This window comes from Fukomys damarensis, unplaced genomic scaffold (genome assembly GCF_012274545.1).
Source record: "Fukomys damarensis isolate Sample0158 unplaced genomic scaffold, DMR_v1.0_HiC HiC_scaffold_14, whole genome shotgun sequence".
Taxonomy (NCBI): Eukaryota; Metazoa; Chordata; class Mammalia; order Rodentia; family Bathyergidae; genus Fukomys; species Fukomys damarensis.
The window spans coordinates 33455031-33472597 of NW_022900926.1; the positions used below are offsets into that span (position 1 = coordinate 33455031).

General features: G+C 37.1%; 1 protein-coding gene across 2 annotated transcripts in view; it reads left to right on the top strand.

Moving 5' to 3' along the window:
* The first annotated feature begins 9081 nt into the window (after window positions 1–9081).
* The window catches only part of Lats1 (large tumor suppressor kinase 1), a 46348-nt gene continuing 37862 nt past the window's right edge, over window positions 9082–17567 (top strand). For both annotated transcript variants that reach the window (XM_010607731.3, XM_010607732.3), the window contains exons 1-2: window positions 9082–9103; window positions 13826–14319. In XM_010607731.3, the coding sequence (XP_010606033.1) occupies window positions 13969–14319 (351 nt within the window). In that variant the 5' untranslated portion in view covers window positions 9082–9103; window positions 13826–13968. The remainder of the gene's footprint in view (window positions 9104–13825; window positions 14320–17567) is intronic.

The window sequence follows — 17567 nt, forward strand, 5'->3', positions numbered from 1 at the left end:
GCCCATCCCCGCTGGCGGGGGTCCAGGGGCTGCTGCGGACGGGCGGGCTGAGCCGGCCCGGGTTCGGGCCTGACTTGCCTGGTTGCATTGACCTGAGCTGAGCCCTGCCCTGGGGAAACGAGGGCTGGCCGCACCCTTGCTGCAGGAAGAGCCCCAGGCTTTTCGGCCCTGGAGGTATAAATTGGGCTGCGGAGAGCTTGCCCTAGCTGCTGGCCTCGCCACCACCATCTCCCTTGCACCCTACCCCCTACAAATCTAAGGGGGGAGGAAAGTGAAAGTGGATTCTGAAAAAAAGTGGCGAGCTACTTTTGGATTGCAGAGAGCTCCGATCCTGGGTATAACTTGAAAAAATCTAGGAGGCACTTTTTCCAGTCCACTATAATATTAGGTCACTATTCATAGGTGGAAGTGGTGTCTGAGGTAGGTGTCTTTGTGGAATAGGAGTGTATACATAAACACGGAAAACGAAGAAAAGACAAAACAGAACTTGTGCAATGACTCTCACGTGACTAATTCCACTCTGACTTCTCCAATTGTAAGTTATTTTCTAAAGGGACAAAGTTTAATGTTTGGCCGTTCATATATAACTTTTAAAATACGTATCGTTTAGAAGTTAATTCATGTAGTGAACAATAAATACAGCCTCTCCCACACAAAAAAATTTGTATCATCCCAATTCTGGAAATGGATTTGAATGCCTAGGATCGTGAAGCTTATCAGATGCTCATAGATTTATTTATTGAAGATTAAATTTTTTTATCAGTTTTCCTCCATGAGGAAGAAAAGGTGAGGTATCATGGTTGCAATGAATGTTCTCTTGTTAAGATAATCACTTACATTTGTGATTGCCTTGACTAAGGTTTTCTCTTACCTTTAGATGTGTAGACAGATAGGTAAAGTGGGCTAGTTGATTCTCTAAGGCAGTGGAAGAATTTGTCTGATCCTGAAGTCAAAGTAGTACCATTGTGTTTTTCTGGTAGTCTGTTACTGCGAGGAATTAGATCGTAGCACATGCTGGAAAAGGCACATTTTTTCTGTTTTTGATTGAATGTGCCTTACTGCTCTCAAAATAATTTAAAAACACTTATTTTACATCTTTATGCTACCTAACTTTCATTCTATAGGATTTAATGTTAGTCATTATTATTTTTTGTACGGGGGATCGAATTTAGGACCTTTCCTTCTGAGACATCACTGAGCTAAATACCTGGCCCTATTAGTCATTATTCTTTACACGTATGTTCTTAAACAGTCGTACTCTGGTAGTTTTGTTATCTTTTTATACGTTATAAAATGTATTGCTGAGCATGGTGGCACACTCTTGTAATCCCAGCACTTAGGCAGAGGCAGGAGGATTTCCAGTTTGAGGCCAGCCTGAACTACAAAGGGAGACCCTGCCTCCAAAAAAAAATTCATCACATTATAGATATGATACATTTATAGGTGACTGACTTTCATGTACTACCCAAATTATTGAATCATTGAACATTATCAATTAGAAATAATTTTCAGCAGGAAGATAAAAATGCAATGATTCTTTTCCTTTCTCTTTCCCTTTCCCTTTCCCTTTCCCTTTCCCTTTCCCTTTCCTTCCGTGTGTGTGTGTGTGTGTGTGTGTGTGTGTGTGTGTGTGTGTGGTATTGGCACTGGAACCCATGTACTCAGCCGTGTTAGGCAAGCACTCTGCCACTGAGCTACACACCCAGCCCTTTTCTGGGGGCATGGTCTTGCTAAATTGTACATGTTGACCTTCAGTTTGTGATCTTTGTGCTTCAGCCTCCTGAGTAGCCAGTGGAATTAAAGGGAGTCCATTAACTATTCCCAGCTGTATGTTTTTGCTTTTGATCAGTTAATTCTTAGAAAGTAGATGAAAGAAAATGCCAGGTACAGAGATGTGTGAGTATTGCTCTCTGTGAGACTAAAAAAAAAAAAGTATAGAGCTGGGAGTGGTGGTACATGCCTAAAATCCTAGAACCCAGGAGACTGAGTCAAGAGGATTGCTGCAGTTTTGAGGCTGGCCTGGATTAGAACAACAAAAATAAATAAATGTATATATTGTTGTTGACATTCTTAACATTGATCTCTCTAGTCAAAGCATTGAGAAAGCCTCCCCCGCTTTTTTGTGGCAAAAGTCTCAAGCTGGGCTTGAACATATGATCCTCCTGCCTCAGCCTCGCGTATTGTTGGGATTAGAGGCACTTGCCACCATGCCTGGTTCAGGCCATCTTTTTTACAAACAACTTTTATTTTCTTTTACTGTGCTAGGGACTAAACCAAGGCCAATTGCACCACCACTGAGCTACTTCTTCAGCCCTGGCAATTTTTTTTTTTTTTTTTGGCACCAGGGATTGAACTTGGGTCATTGCACTTGTGAGGCAGGTGGCAGAACCACACTGAGCTAAATCCCCAGGCCCTGGCATTTGTATTTTTTGAAGAATGTCTTAAATTTTTAAAAAAATATATTTTTGTCTATTTATTGTAAGCAATTTTGGTGCCCCTTTAAAACATGAGTGAATCATGTTCTCTGCTCATAGGAGGTTGAAGATGTAGGTGTGATAAAAAAGGACCTGGAAGGCTGGGCGTGGTTCGCGCACGCTTGTAATCCCAGCACTGGGGAGGCTGAGGCAGAAGGATCGCTGTGAGTTTGAGACCAGCCTGGGCTACATAGTGAGTTCCAGGTCAGTCTCAACTACATAGTGAGACCCTGTCTCAAAAAAAAAAAAAGGGACCTGGGCTGCTTTAGTATGTGAAGTCCATTCCTCACATTACCACCAGCCGATTGTGTGACCTTTTATAGGTCATATTACTTGTCTGGATCCATTTTCTTGTCAGAAAAATTCTCCAGGACATCTTACAATCTATGGATCTCTGAACTAGGAGGAAAAATAAGACAATATAAATAGGACAAAAATGTAAGTTTTACCGGAACTGTCCTCTAAGTGCATGTGGTGTTCATAAAAGGATACTACCTGGGAGTTCAATGTCAGTTCTTGGTAGAGGAGACGTTTGAATGAAGGTTTGGTATAATTTCTGCAAGACAAAAATATGCCAAGAGCTCTCCCAAGAAGAACAAACAGGATGAGTAAGGACATGAAAATAGAAAAGCACAAGGTATGTTAGCTAAGAGCCAGTAATTTGGCTTGGTTGGAGTATAAGGTACAAGTATGGAGATAGTTGGGAAGTATGGGTCAGAGATGAGATGAGATAATAACTAACATAGTGAGTCAGGTGCTTTTTTTCTAAGTACTTGACTTTTTTTTCTCTTTAATTGTTTGTTTGTTGAGTCAGATGCTTTTTCTAAGCACTTGACTTTTTTTTTCTCTTTAATTTTTTGTTTGTTTATTTGTTTGTTTGTTGGTACCAGAGATCGAACTCGGGTCTCTGCGCTTGCAAGGCAAGTGGTGGAACCACTGAGCTAAATCCCTGGCCCTGTTTGTTTGTTTTTTGAGATAGGGTCTCACTGAGTTGCCCAGGCTGGACTAGACCCTCCTGCCTCAGTCTTCCAGAGTTCTGGGATTACAGATGTGCACAACCATACCCATCTTGACTTGTATTAAAACTATTTAATGCTTACAACAACCCTGTGCAAGATAGAACCTTATTTTTGCCTATATTTGAAGATTGAGAAACTGAGACACAGAAGCTAAATAGCTTGCCCAAGATCACAGAGCTAGCAAGTGGTAGAGTTGGGAGTCATACCTGGGCAGTGAAAAGAAAGATAAGTAACATGATTAGAACTATTCATTAGACTTGATTCTCATATGGAGAAACTACCATATGTCTAAGGAAAATGCTGTATACATGTAAGTTATAGGGCATGGAAAATGAATATTGGAACTAGAATAGTACCAATATAATTGAAGTTACCAGTGTTTGCAACATATTTCTATAATAGCAAAAAAAGGGTGGTAAACATAAATTACTATTAGTAGGTGACAGATAGATAATAGAACATCTACAAGATGAAATTCAGTATACAGTTACTTAAAGGGACATGGTTGAACTGTCATTTTCTGTTCTTAAACATCTATTTAGTAACAATTATTTCTTATTAATGCATGTTTGTAGTACATAATAATTACATTCATCATGGGGAATTGGTACATGTACAGAACATATCTTAATTCTTTTTACTTCCCTTCCTCCCCCTCCATTTTTAGTCCCCTTCATTTGCAAAAGAGCCACCTTCCTGTTTCCTATTATATATCTCTTATTTTGCTTCTTTTTTAATACTTTGGTTTCTCATATAAGGGAAATGCAGTATTTTAAGTTCATGTGTCTGATTTATTACACATAATAATATGGCACATTCATTTTCCAACAAATGGCTCAAATTTACCCTTCTTTTTTTTTTTGGTACCGGGGATCGAAATCAGATCCTTGTGCTTGTAAGACAGGCAGTGGAACTGCTGAGCTAAATTCCCGGCCAAATTTACCCTTCTTTATACAGAGTAGTACTTGATTGTGTATAAATACAATATTATGTTTTCTTTATCCAGTCATCTGTTGATGGACATTTAGGCTACTTCAAAGACTCAGCTATTATGTATTTAATGTTCTGTTATAAACATGGCTATGCATGTATCACTATAATGATGTCTTTAACTCTTTGGGGAAGATAGGACAGGAATAGTGGGTCAAATAAAATTTGTATTTTTAATATTTTTAGGTTCTCTATACTAATTTCCTTAGTGATTCTAATAGCTTACATTTCCACAAACAATATGGAAGTTCCCTTTTTCCACCACAGCCTTACCAGCACTTGTTATTATTAGATTTCTCTCTCTCTCTCTTTTTTTTTTTTTTTTTTTTTTTGGTACTGGAGATTTCTTGATAATAGCCATTATTTTTGGAGTAAGATAGATTCTCAGTGCTGTTTTAATTTGCATTTCTCTAATGGCCAGAGGTGTTGAACATTTTTTCATGTATTTATTTGCCATTTGTACTTCTTCTAAGATTTGTATTCATTTCAGTTGCCCATTAATTTTTTTAGTTCTTTACATATTCTAGATATTAGTCTTCTGTCTGAGGAATAGCAGGTAAAATTTTTTCGCATTCTATAATTATTTATTAGTTGTTTCTTTTGCTGTTCAGATTTTTAATTTTAATTTGTTGATTCTTGATGTCATTTCTTGTGCACTTGGGCTTCTGTTCAGAAAACCCTTGCCTACACCTTGTCTTTAGGAGTTTTACCTATTTTATTTTCCAACAAGTTATATTTCTGTTTTAATATTAGATATCTGATGTATTTGGTTTTAGTTTAGTGGATGGTGAGAGATAAGGTCTAGATTCAGTCTTCTTCATGTATATAGCTAGTTTTCCCAACAGCATTTACTATAGAGTCTGTCTTTCCTCAACTTGTTTTTGACCCCATTTTCAATGATCAGGTGACTCAATGTGGTGGGGTTGTTTCTGCATCTTATTCTGTGCCATTGATCCATATGTCTATATTTGTGGCAGTACCATGCAGTTTTTATCACTGCAACTTTGTAATGTAACTTGAAATCCAAGATTGTGATGCCTGTGCTTTGGTCTTTTTGCCCAGGACTGCGTTTGCTATTCTGGGTCTCTTCTGGTGCCATATGCCTTTTAGGATTGTTTTCTCTAGTTCTGTGATGAGTGCTTTTAGTATTTTGATTGGAATTGCATTAAATCTACATATCAGTTTTGGAAGTATGGCCATTTTGATAGTATTGGTTCTGCCTATCCAGGAAAAGCAGATCTTTCCATTTTATGATGTCCTCTGTAATTTCCTTTTTCAGATTACTAAAGTTTTTATTAGCAAGGTCTTTATATTAACTCCTGAGTTTGTAAATTTTCCTGAAGATATTGTAGATGGTTATTGTTTTTCTAATTTCTTTCTTGGTGGGATTTTTGTATGTTGATTTTTATATCCTGTTGCAGTGCTGAATTTATTAAAATTAAGTGTCTTTTGGTTGAATTTTGGGCTTTCTATTTAATGGATCATAATGTCTGAATAGGGATAGTTTAACTTCTTCCTTTTTCTTTTCTTTTTTTTTTTATTTGGTACCGGGGATTGAACTCGGGTCCTTGCGTTTGCAAGGCAGGCCACCGAACCGCTGAGCTAAATCCCCGGCCAGCTCTTCCTTTTTTATACATATCCATTTTATTTCTTTCTTTTGCTTCATTGCCCTAATGTTTTGATTGATTCATTGAACAAGAGTGGTAGTAGTGGATATCCTTGTCTTGTTCCTGATTTTAGAGGAAAGCTTTCAGTTTTTTCTAATTTAATATGTTGGCAGTAGGTTGGTCAGAAATGGCTTTTATTAGATTGAGGTAAAGCTCTTCTGTACCTGCTTTCTTCAGGGTTTTTGTCATGAATGGATGTTGGATTTCATCAAAAGTGTCTTCTGCATTTATTGAAATGCTCTTGTGATTTTTTTAAACTCATTTCTATTTATTTACATTTATTGGTTAGTGTATATTGAACTATTCTTGCATCCTTGGGATGAAGCCTACTTAGTCATGGTAAATGATATTTTTGATGATCTCTTATGTTCTGTTGCTAGTATCTTGTTGAGGATCTTTACATTGATGTTCATTAAAGAGATTCACCTGTAGTTTTCTTTTTTAGCTCAGTTGTCTGGCTTTGAAATGAAGGTAATAAAGCCGGGCGTGGTGGCGCACGCCTCTAATCCCAGCACTTGGAAGGCTGAGGCAGGAGGATCGCTGTGAGTTCGACACCAGCCTGGGCTACACAGTGAGTTCCAGGTCATTCTCAACTACATAGTGAGACCCTGTCTCAAAAAACAAAACAAAACAAAACAAAAAGAAATGAAGGTAATACTAGCTTCCACTAATGAATTTGGCAGTATTCCTTGCTTTCAATTTCATTAAAGAGTTTGAGGATTATGTGTGTTAGATTTTTCCCTGAAATTCTTTAGAATTCAGTGGTGAATCCATTGGGTCCCATGTTTTCTTTGTTGGTAGGTTGTTTTGTTTTTTATTTTTGTTGCATTTGTTTTTTGAGACATGGTCTTGCTATGTAGTTCAGGCTAGCCTTGAACTGTGTAGCCCAGGGTGACCTGAAATTCGCAACATCCTCCTTCCTCAGCCTCATGAGTGCTGGGATTACAGTTACGCACCACCATAACTGTCTAGGAAGCCTATTAAGGACTAAAAGAAAATTAATAGAATTAGATAAAAGTAACAGGAAGGAACAAGAAAAAGAAAAGAACAGAGCCAAATAAAGAAGAAGAAGAAAAAGAAGAGGACAACACCCCCCCCAAAAAAAAAAACCAGTGAAGAGAAAGATAAACAAGTCCCTCCAAAACATCCTTGTTTCTTTCCAGGGTCTGCAGTATTAGTCCACCAGATATGGGAGAGGGATAATTTAGGTTACTACTAAGACCTAAACAGTGACTACTGGCATTCCTAATTTTTGTGCCTGCTTCCAGGTCAGGAAAAATTAGAGAAAACCATATGCTTCTCAAAGTAATCACAGAACACAGAAGATACCCCACTTGTATAGTTAGCCCTGTCCAGCTTCCCATGGCCAGCAGCCTAAATAAGCACACCGAAGTCTTTCCTTTTCCAAAGCTTTCCCACTCCTCCATCTTTGAGTTTTAGTTAAGAACATTGGTAATGGCTGACTCCCTTTTTGCAGCAAGCTCTGAATAAATAGTTTCTGCTTGCTCTTATTTGGGGAGTCTTTGTCTATTTCCCTAATGTTAATAATGCTGTTTTACAGTAACAAGTCCAAAAATATCAGTGGCATAACTAACTAGGGGAGACTTCAATAGGGACTTTACACCCAGTGGTTTAGCAATCTGTATTTCCTTCATTTTGTGAAACTACTGCATGGTCACTGAAGCAGAAGTTAGATAAATTTACTGCCTTTAAGTGCCTCAACTCACATTTGAGACATATCATATTCGCTCATGGGGCTTTGGTCAAAGCTAATCTGAGAAACAGAGAGAAGTATATTAATATAGTCTTTGTCACAATGCATTTATCAAAAGCAATTGATAAAGATACACTCTTAATTTCTCCACTCTGGCATTTTTTTGTTTTGTTTTTTGTTTTTTGAGACAGGGTCTTGTTATGTCCTTCAGGCTGGACTTAAACTCACTATGTACCCCAGGCTGGCCTCAAACTTGTGGCGATCTTCCTGCCTCAACCTCCTAAATGTTGGAAATATAGGTGTGTACCAGCATGCCTGGTTTACTCCAAGCATTTCTGAAGTCAGTTTGTCATTCCTCCACTCCAGCATTTCTGAAATCTGCATTTCTAAATGCATTTCATCTTATAGCTGAAATGTTTAAATGTAATGTTTCTGTTACTGCCCCCGAAAAGCTAATGGACTTTTTTTATCAGTACATATTTGTAGTACATGATTACATTCATCGAGGAAAATTAGTACATGTACATAACACATCTTACTTCTTTTTGCTTCCTCTTCTTTTTCCCTACTTCTGAAGAGCTAATGTCAAAGTGATATTGTTTCATGGAATTAGTGGTTTCTTTAAAGAAATTCTCTGGTGTTTTGTTTTGTTTTTTGGTTATTTTTGGTAGTGGAGATCAAACTCAGGACCTTCAACTTGCAAGGCAGGCAACGGAACCACTGATCTAAATCCCTGGCCCAATTCTGTGTGTTTTAAATGTATTTTGCATTTCTTGGCAGTGCCAGAGATCAAACTGAGGGCATTGCATATGGTAGGCAAAAACTGTTACCACTGAGCTACATTCCAAAGCACTATATTTTATATTTCAATAAGAGTTTGTAACAGACCTATTCCATGATCCAGAGCTCTTTGACATTTTCTTTTTTAATTTTCTATTTTGGAAAAGTTCGCCTATACGCAGAAGGATGTGATGAACCCTCAGAAGTCTGTTATGCAGCTATAAACAGTCTTTAACATATGGCAGCCTTTGTCTTATCTATATCACTATCCACTTCAGCACAAAACCAAATTATTTTGAAATTACAGACTTTATATATATTTTTTTGTTGTTGTTGTTTTTTTTGAGACAGGGTCTCACTGTGTAGTTGAGACTGACCTGGAACTCACTGTGTAGCCCATACTGATCTCGAACTCACAGCGATCCTCCTGCCTCAGCCTCCCGAATGCTGGGATTGCAGGTATGCGCCACCACGCCCGGCTCCAGACATTTTATTCACAAATATTTTATCATGTACACAGAAGATAAGGTTGAAAGATGTACTATTTACAACTTATTACACATATACCATAAGCTCAATCATTTCTGTGATCATTGTTAGGAATGTTAGGATGGTAGGAATATTAGGAATTATGTCATTAAGGTAGAGTGTTACACAGTAGAGGACTAGAATGAATCAATCTAGTCTATATTTTCTTAAGTTTATTCTGTAGAAAATGACTCAAAATGCTCTAGGGAAAAAAGTTGAATTAATGCTAATTTGGAAAACTACATTCTCTTGTAAATGCCAATATTAATGTAAAAGAATGAGATGTCATATTTTGTGTATTCCATTTTTATTAGTAGTATATAATAATAGAATATGCAATATTAATAATGATTCTGTTAGTTTCCTATGGTTTATGTAACAAATCACTATAAACTTGGTGGCATAAAACAATGTAAATTTGTTCTCTTATAGTTCTGTAGGCCAGAAATTCAAAATCATGGTTCTAATAAGGCTGCTCTCCCTTTGGAAGATGTAGGAGAGAAGACCATCCTTGCCACTTCCTGCTTCTTTTGTCTGCCTGCATTCCTTGGCTTGTAGCCATATCACTCCAGTCTCTGCCTCCTTTATTTGGTACCAGGAATCAAACTCACAACCTGTATTTGCGAGGTAGGCATGGTGCCACTGAGCTAAATCCTTAGCCCTCTGCCTCCTTTATAATGTTTTCCCCTGAATCAGATTTCTTTCTGTTTCTCATAAGGATTGCATGTAGGGCTCATCTGGGTGATCCGTGATAATCTCTCCATAACAAGTTCCTTAACTTTTTTTCAATTGCCCTAGCCCTCACTAAGATCTTTAATGTAATCATACTTCCTTTTTCCAATTAAAGTAATACTGGCCGGGGATTTAGCTCAGTGGTTCCGCCGCCACCTGCCTCGCAAGCACAAGGACCCACGTTCAATCCCCAGTCCCCCCCAAAAAAAGTAGTATTAACAATTGTAGGGCCGGGGATTTAGCTCAGCGGTTTGGTGGCCTGCCTTGCAAGTGCAAAGACCTAAGTTCAATCCCCGGTACCAAAAAAAAAAAAAAACAACTGTAGGAATTAAAAGATGGTATCCTTGTGGCATGAAGATTGCCACAAATTTGTGAGACTCAGTCTCAAAAAAAGTGGCATCTTTTGAAAGATTATTATTCAGGCTACTTCACAGTGATTCTCTGTAGAGGGAGGTAAATTATGAATTTATATATGTAGTAGTTGTGCTTCACTGGGTCAACTTGATTGTCTTGGAAGCCAGCCTGGGAATTGTAAAGAACACTGGATGTGTCTGGGTGAGTCATGCTGTTCTCCTGCTCTGCTTGAACTAAGCAACTCTGCTGTACCATGCCCTACCACCATGAGGTTTCTGCCTTGGAGCCAACTGACTGAGCCAAAATAAATTTCTCCTCAAAATTGGTTGTGGGTGTCAGGTATTGTATCCAGCAAATGGGAAAGCTAACTGATATACCCAGCAAGTGAAATATTAAAATAATCCTAGATGCTGAAAATGAATTGCAATCCAGATACTGAATGAATTGACATGTGAGACTACACAGCCACTATTATTTTTTAAACTTTTTATAGTTTTTGGTACCGGGGATTGGACTTGTGCTTGTGAAGCAGGCGGTAGAACCACTGAGCTAAATCCTTTGCCCAACCACTGTTAATCTTTGTGGAGAAATGGTAAGCTCCACAAGATGTGAAAAATATCTTCATTTTCAGAAAAGGCCAAAGGCCTGCAAACTTTAGATAGTGAAAAAATGTTAAGCCTAGAAAGATTCATTGGAAGGTATTAAATATGAATATTTTAGGGAGGCTTAGAAAATATTTATTATTAGCAACCAGCCTCTTTCATGACGAAGTATGTCATGATTTCATTGCTGAAATAATAATAAAAAATTGTTACTAGATTGGGTTACATTGTAGAGAGACCATGCATAATTTTAATTTTCAACAAGACATAGGTAAAGTTTTTTTTACAAAATGGGGAAATGTGGGCTGCTTACACTTTAATGAGTCATAACTAATTTGGCAATTATACCACAAAAGTATTTACTAATGAGATGAAGTTATCAAGAAACTGTACTTCTATTGATCTGGTAAGGGCTGAATCCTGTTGTATATGTGGGGATATAATTTCCAAAATATAAATTATTAAGAATTTAAAGATACATTTAACAGCTCTGTTATGATATAATTTATAAAGATTGGTTAAAAGGCAGTTTTTACATAGATAACTTTTTTTATATGCCTGGAATCCTAGCACTGAGGAGGCTGAAGTAGAAAGATCAAGAGTTCCAGGCAAGGGCCAGGGATTTAGCTCCTGACTGGCAAGCACAAGGTCTGGGAAAGAAAGAGAACAAGAAAGAGGGGAGGGTAAAAGAGAAAGAACGAAAGAGAGGAAGAAGGAAAGGAAGAAAGCAAAAGAACAAAAGAAGGAAAGAAGGAAAGAAAGTTATTTCCAGGTCAGCCTAGACTACATAGTGTGGCCCAGTCACAAAAATCTTTAATTAAAAAAAGAATCCTTACAATAAACTCAATAAAAAAAAAAAAAAAAAAGAATCCTTAAAGCAGAGTTATCAAGTGACCAAGGAAAGGTTCTGTGAGGAAATAGCATAGGGTAGAAAGCTATATAATAGAAATATTGCCATATCTAATTATAGATGTCTTTATGTAACATGAATGTTAATTATTTAATGAGGCTAGAAGTAGGCTCTCATTAGATAATTGTTTCAAATCTTAGCAATACCACTTACATACTCTTTTGCCCAAACTCTGTAAACTTTAGTTTCTTCATTTATAAGGTAGAAACAGCCAGCCTACCTCTCAGAGTTATTAGAATAGTTAGATAAGATAGGCAAAATTGTTTAGCACTGACCAATAACAGGCTATCAGTAGACACTGGGTGAAATTTCATGTTGCTTCACATGAAGAAAATACTTTTATTATTACAGGTCACAAATGGAATTTTTTTTTCTTTTGGTGCCAGTGATCAAACTCAGGACCTTGCACTTGCAAGGCAGGCACAGCACCACTGAGCTAAATCCCTGGCTCCAAAATGGCTTTTTTGGGTTTATAATTTTTCCTGTCAATGAGGACATTAAACCTTAGGTGACTGTTCTTCCAGTGTGTTATAGAAGTTATTTGTGTAAGTGAGGAATAAGGCAAGTTGACCTCAGAGAGCCTTTCCCTATTCCATTGTTGATAATAAACTTATTGTCTGTATAGTTCCATTCTGCAGTTTAGGAAATAAACCCAAGCACCTCATTTTTTTTGTTTGATACTGGGAATCACATTCGGGTCCTTGTGCTTGCGAGGCAGGCAGCAGAACCACTGAGCTAAATCCCTGACCTCCCAGCACCTCTTTGAAGAGTAAGATCTAGACTAGTGGTTTAAACACTTCCTTAAAGTAGCAATATCTTTCATCTAAAGAAATCCTGTACTGAAGTCTAATTTATAAAATTTAAAATTGGAGCCTTTAGGCCTGATTTAGCTCAGTGGTGCAGCCACCTGCCTCTTAAGCACAAGGGCCTGAGTTCAATCCCTGGTACCACTAAAATTAAAATTAAAATTAAAAAGGGCGGGGATTTAGGTCACTGGTTCTGCCACCTGATTCACAAGCGCAAGGACCTGAGCTTGATCCCTGGTACAAAAAAAAATTAAAATTAAAAAAATAAAATTGGAGCCTTTAGGTGAAGTTGGTAATGACAGGTTGTCTATTGTTTTATTCACATAGTAATCATCTGCACTTTAATATGCTTTATATACTTATTAACACACATTTTGTGTTTTGTTTCACTCTGTTTTCTTTTACAATACTGGAGATTGAACCCAGGGCCTTTGCACTGAGCTGTATCCCTTTTTAATTTTTTTATTTTGAGGCAGGGTTTCACAGACTTAGCAAGTTGCCCAGGCTGTGATGGAATTTGTGGTCCTCCTGCCTCAGCCTCCCCGAGTGCTTGGATTGGTTACAGGTGTGTGCCACCATCCCAGCACTAAAGCACTCTTAAAATTATTATTTTTATCATAACTACAGAATTCCTTGTTTTATGACCTACCTGTGTACCAACTGTTCAGATTTAGTAAGCACATTTTAGATTTATGGCCAGCCACTCAGACTTATGACATGTCTTTTTTGGTATAGTTCTGTGCATCTTATTTATAGAACCTCATTGTCTTTTTTTTTTGTTTTTGGTACAGCACAGTATACCTTGTTTATATAGTACTGTAATTTTTGTTGATTGTACTCTACAGTACAGTACTATAGCTTTATGTTATTACACATTACAGTACTGAATGCGTTACACAAATAAATGCAAAATCATCAAGTTGGAGTTTCCTTTGACCATTTCTTTGTTCTGAATGTTGTAATGTACATACTACATACAATCCTTCATTTAGTGACCAATTCATTTAACAACCTGGTCACAGAAACTGGACTCAGTTATTGATCAAAGAATGCCTGTACTGCTTGAGGCAAATAAGGTAAATTATTTTATAGACTAGAAAATAGACACAGAGAGGACAAGTATCTTGTTCTGGTCCTATAGTATATCCTTAATGCCAAAAATATAAGCTGGATATCTTCACTCCTGTATCAGTGAAGTCCATTGTACTGCTTTATGAATTATAGTTGTTAATTATTTTTTCTTTTACAGGGTTATTTAGATTATTAGAGATTTTAATGTTCCAGAAGACTTCGTCAAAGAATTATTTTCACTTTTGTTCAAGAGAAAGCTTTGAATCTGTCAGCTAGCTCATAAAGAAGTCATTTTTGTGGGTTACATATATAGATGTTTTCATGAAGAGGAGTGAAAAGCCAGAAGGATATAGACAAATGAGGCCTAAGACCTTTCCTGCCAGTAATTACACTGGCAGCAGCCGGCAAATGTTGCAAGAAATTCGGGAATCCCTTAGGAATTTATCCAAACCATCTGATGCTGCTAAGGCTGAGTATAATATGACCAAAATGTCAACTGAAGATGCTCGACAAATGAGAAATCCACCCAAATTTGGGACATATCATAAAGCCTTGCAAGAAATTCGAAACTCTTTACTACCATTTGCAAATGAAACAAGTTCTTCCTCCAGGAGTACTTCAGAAGTTAATCCACAGATGTTTCAAGATTTGCAGGCTGCTGGATTTGATGAGGTAAGAACTTTTGTTCTTCTTACTTTGTACTGTTAATAGCACTTTTCTAAGTGAGCTTATCCTCCCAAGAACTTATGTGTACAAATTTGTATATTCCATCAACAAAAAATGTTCACATTTCAAGGTGGGTGTGGTGACACATGCCTATAATCCCAGCACTCAGGAGGCTGAGGCAGGAGGATCAGACCAGCCTGGGCTACATAGTGAGTTCCAGGTCAGTCTCAACTACATAGTGAGACCCTGTCTCAAAAAACCAAAAACAAACAAACAAACAAAAGAATGTTCACATTTCAGTCAATTATTATAACAAAATAATTATTTCTTTAGTTTCTTCTTTGCTGTCTGTAACTTAATTTGGAGTTTCTAGAATTTTAAAAGATCAGTTCATGAAGTCAGTGGCAGTGCAATTGAAGAAAGCCACAGGTAGGGTAGGGAAGGACATCTGTGAAACTGAGCTCGCCGAGTTCAGTGGCTGCTGGAGAAATGATAGCTCCAAGGATATGAAGTATAAGTTTACACTAGAGGAAAAGTTTTCTTTTGTTTTTTGAGATGAGGTCTTGTTCTGTTGCCCAGGCTGGCATCATGATTTTTGTTTTCAGCCTCCTCAGTAGCTGGGCCTACATATGTATGACATTGTGCCCAGTCTCATTTTGAAGACTTTATAGCACATTTATTTAATCATATTTTGTTTAGGTTAATAATAAAATTTGCTTAGTATAATGTATCTTGTGAGTGAATATTTTAGATGGCAGAAATCTTTTTAGATAAAAATCATTTATGGAAAATGAAAAAATTAAAATTTTATTTTTATTAGTTTATGCTTTTAGCACATAATGATTATATTCATCATGGAGAGTTAGTACATGTACTTAACACATCTTACTTCTTTTTACTTCCCTTCCTTTTCTCTTCATCTTTTGGTTCTCTTCCTGTTTGCAAAATATTATGTCCCTGTTTCCTATTATCTTTTACTTTGCTCTTCAGTTTACTTATACTTTGAATGAAAATTTTGAAAATAAAAGCGTAGTGATGCACACCTATAATCCCAGCACTCAAGAGGGTCATCCTGGGTTTGAGGCCAGCCTGGACTGCACAGTAAGGTTTTGTTTTTTTTTGTTTGTTTGCTTATTTGTTTTTGATACCGGGGATCGAACTCAAGTCCTTGCGCTTGTGAGGCAGGAAGCGGAACCACTGAGCTAAATTCCCGGCCCTACTCAGTGAGTTTAAGGCCAGCTTGCACTATAGTCTCAAAAAACAAAAACAAAAATTATAAAATAGGAAATGTAAAATTACCATTAGTTCTATTATACAAAGACAACTACTCTTAAAATTCTTTTATCATTAATATTTTGGTGACCACATTTCTAGATATTGCTCTACAGCATACATTAATCAATGAAGGGAGAACTATCAGGCAATTTTCTCATTGTGTGACTGTCATATTGTGTACTCAGAATCCTAGCTGGTATAGCCTGCTGCACTTCTAGGCTATATGGAACCACTGTTTTGTTGTATTTATAGTGTTATTAATGGAAACATTGTTATCTGGTGCTGTTGTAATTTTAATAATGAGAACCTAAGTCTGAGTTATAAGATTTTTAAAGAAATACAGGGCTGGGGATTTAGTTCAGTAATTCTGCTGCCTGCCTCACAAGCATAAGGTCCTGAGTTCATTCCCAGTACCATAAATAAATAAATAAATAAATAAATAAATTAATTAATTTATTTATTTACAGCTAAGCTAGGAAGAGAAAAGGTTATTCTTTACAGCTCATTCTAGTTATCTATTTGATTAAAATTATTTCCTATAATTTTTATAATTATATGCTCTAAAAATACTGAATTTGTACCAGAAATTAGAGAGAGGGAGAAGAAAAAGGACTTAGAATAGTTTTGTATAGGATTAAGAAAATGGCTGGAATAGAGAGTCTCCAGAGCACTTTTCTCCTACTTAGCCAAAAGGCAAAAGATAAAGAGATCACTGATGTTACTCTTTCCATTTTTTTTTTTTTTTTTTGAGACAGAGTCTCACTATGTAGTTGAGACTGACCTGGAACTCACTATATAGGCCAGGCTGGTCTCGAATTCACAGAGATCCTCCTGCCTCAGCCTCCCGAGTGCTGGGATTACAGGCATGCACCATTACGCCTGGTTCTCCTTTTATGCATTGTTAAGGGAAGAGAGTTTATTAAATTACACAGGTCTAATGGCCACTAGTTGCTAATATGTCAGATAAGTCACACCATAGACACGTGAACCAGTCAGGATAAGTCATAGCAGACATGGTCCATTTCTTTAAGGGACTTAAAAGCTCTTTGTGATGTACATAGTTTTAAGAAATCTAATTGTTTAATGTCTTCTCACTCTTCTTCTTCTTTTTCTTTGTGTGTGCAGTACTGGGGATTGACTCTGGTAGAACCTTACACATGCTAGGCAGGCATTCTACCACTGAGAAATATCCCTAGCGCTAATGTCCTATTTTTTATTTATTGGCAGTAATAAAAAATAATGTCTTTTTATTACAAAGATATGTTAGCTTTAGTCCAATCACACATCTCAAAATTGTTGCTTCATGACACTAATAACCTTTGAGCAATGTTGCTTCATTGAAAGTGCTTAGATATTTATTGCTTCTCATTTGTCTAAATAGTGATGGTACAGTATTATTTATACTAATAGTGATATAAAGGGAATGGCAATGTGCTTCTGCATTCTCCTTGATTCACTTACTCTGTAGTTTCCTATTATATGGTAGATCATCAAGAGCCTAATTTGATATTTCAAAAATTTTACCCAGTTTTCACCTCATTCTTTTTACTATTTCATAAACTCTGACATACTTCTTTTATGAGCATTACCAGGTTCAAGACAGTTGCTTTTTCTCACTTGAGAATGTTTCTGGTGACTCTGTAGAATTAAAAGCTCAAATATTTCTAGATTAATTTCTTTCTAAGATTAAATATAAGAACTGGCATGGTGGCACATGCCTATAACCCCAGAACTCTGGGAGGCTGAGGCAGGAGGATTGCCATGAGTTTGAGGCCAGTTTGCTATACAGTTTGGGCTGCGTAGCAGACCCTGTCTCAAGAACAAACAAGAAAGGGCTGAGGATTTAGCTCAGTGGTGCTGCTGCCTGCCTTACAAGTGCAAGGTCCTGAGTTCAATCCCCAGGACCAAAAAAATAAAAAACAACCCAACCAAACAAAAAAAGATTAAATGTCAAATAGCAATGATACATCCCTCCCTCA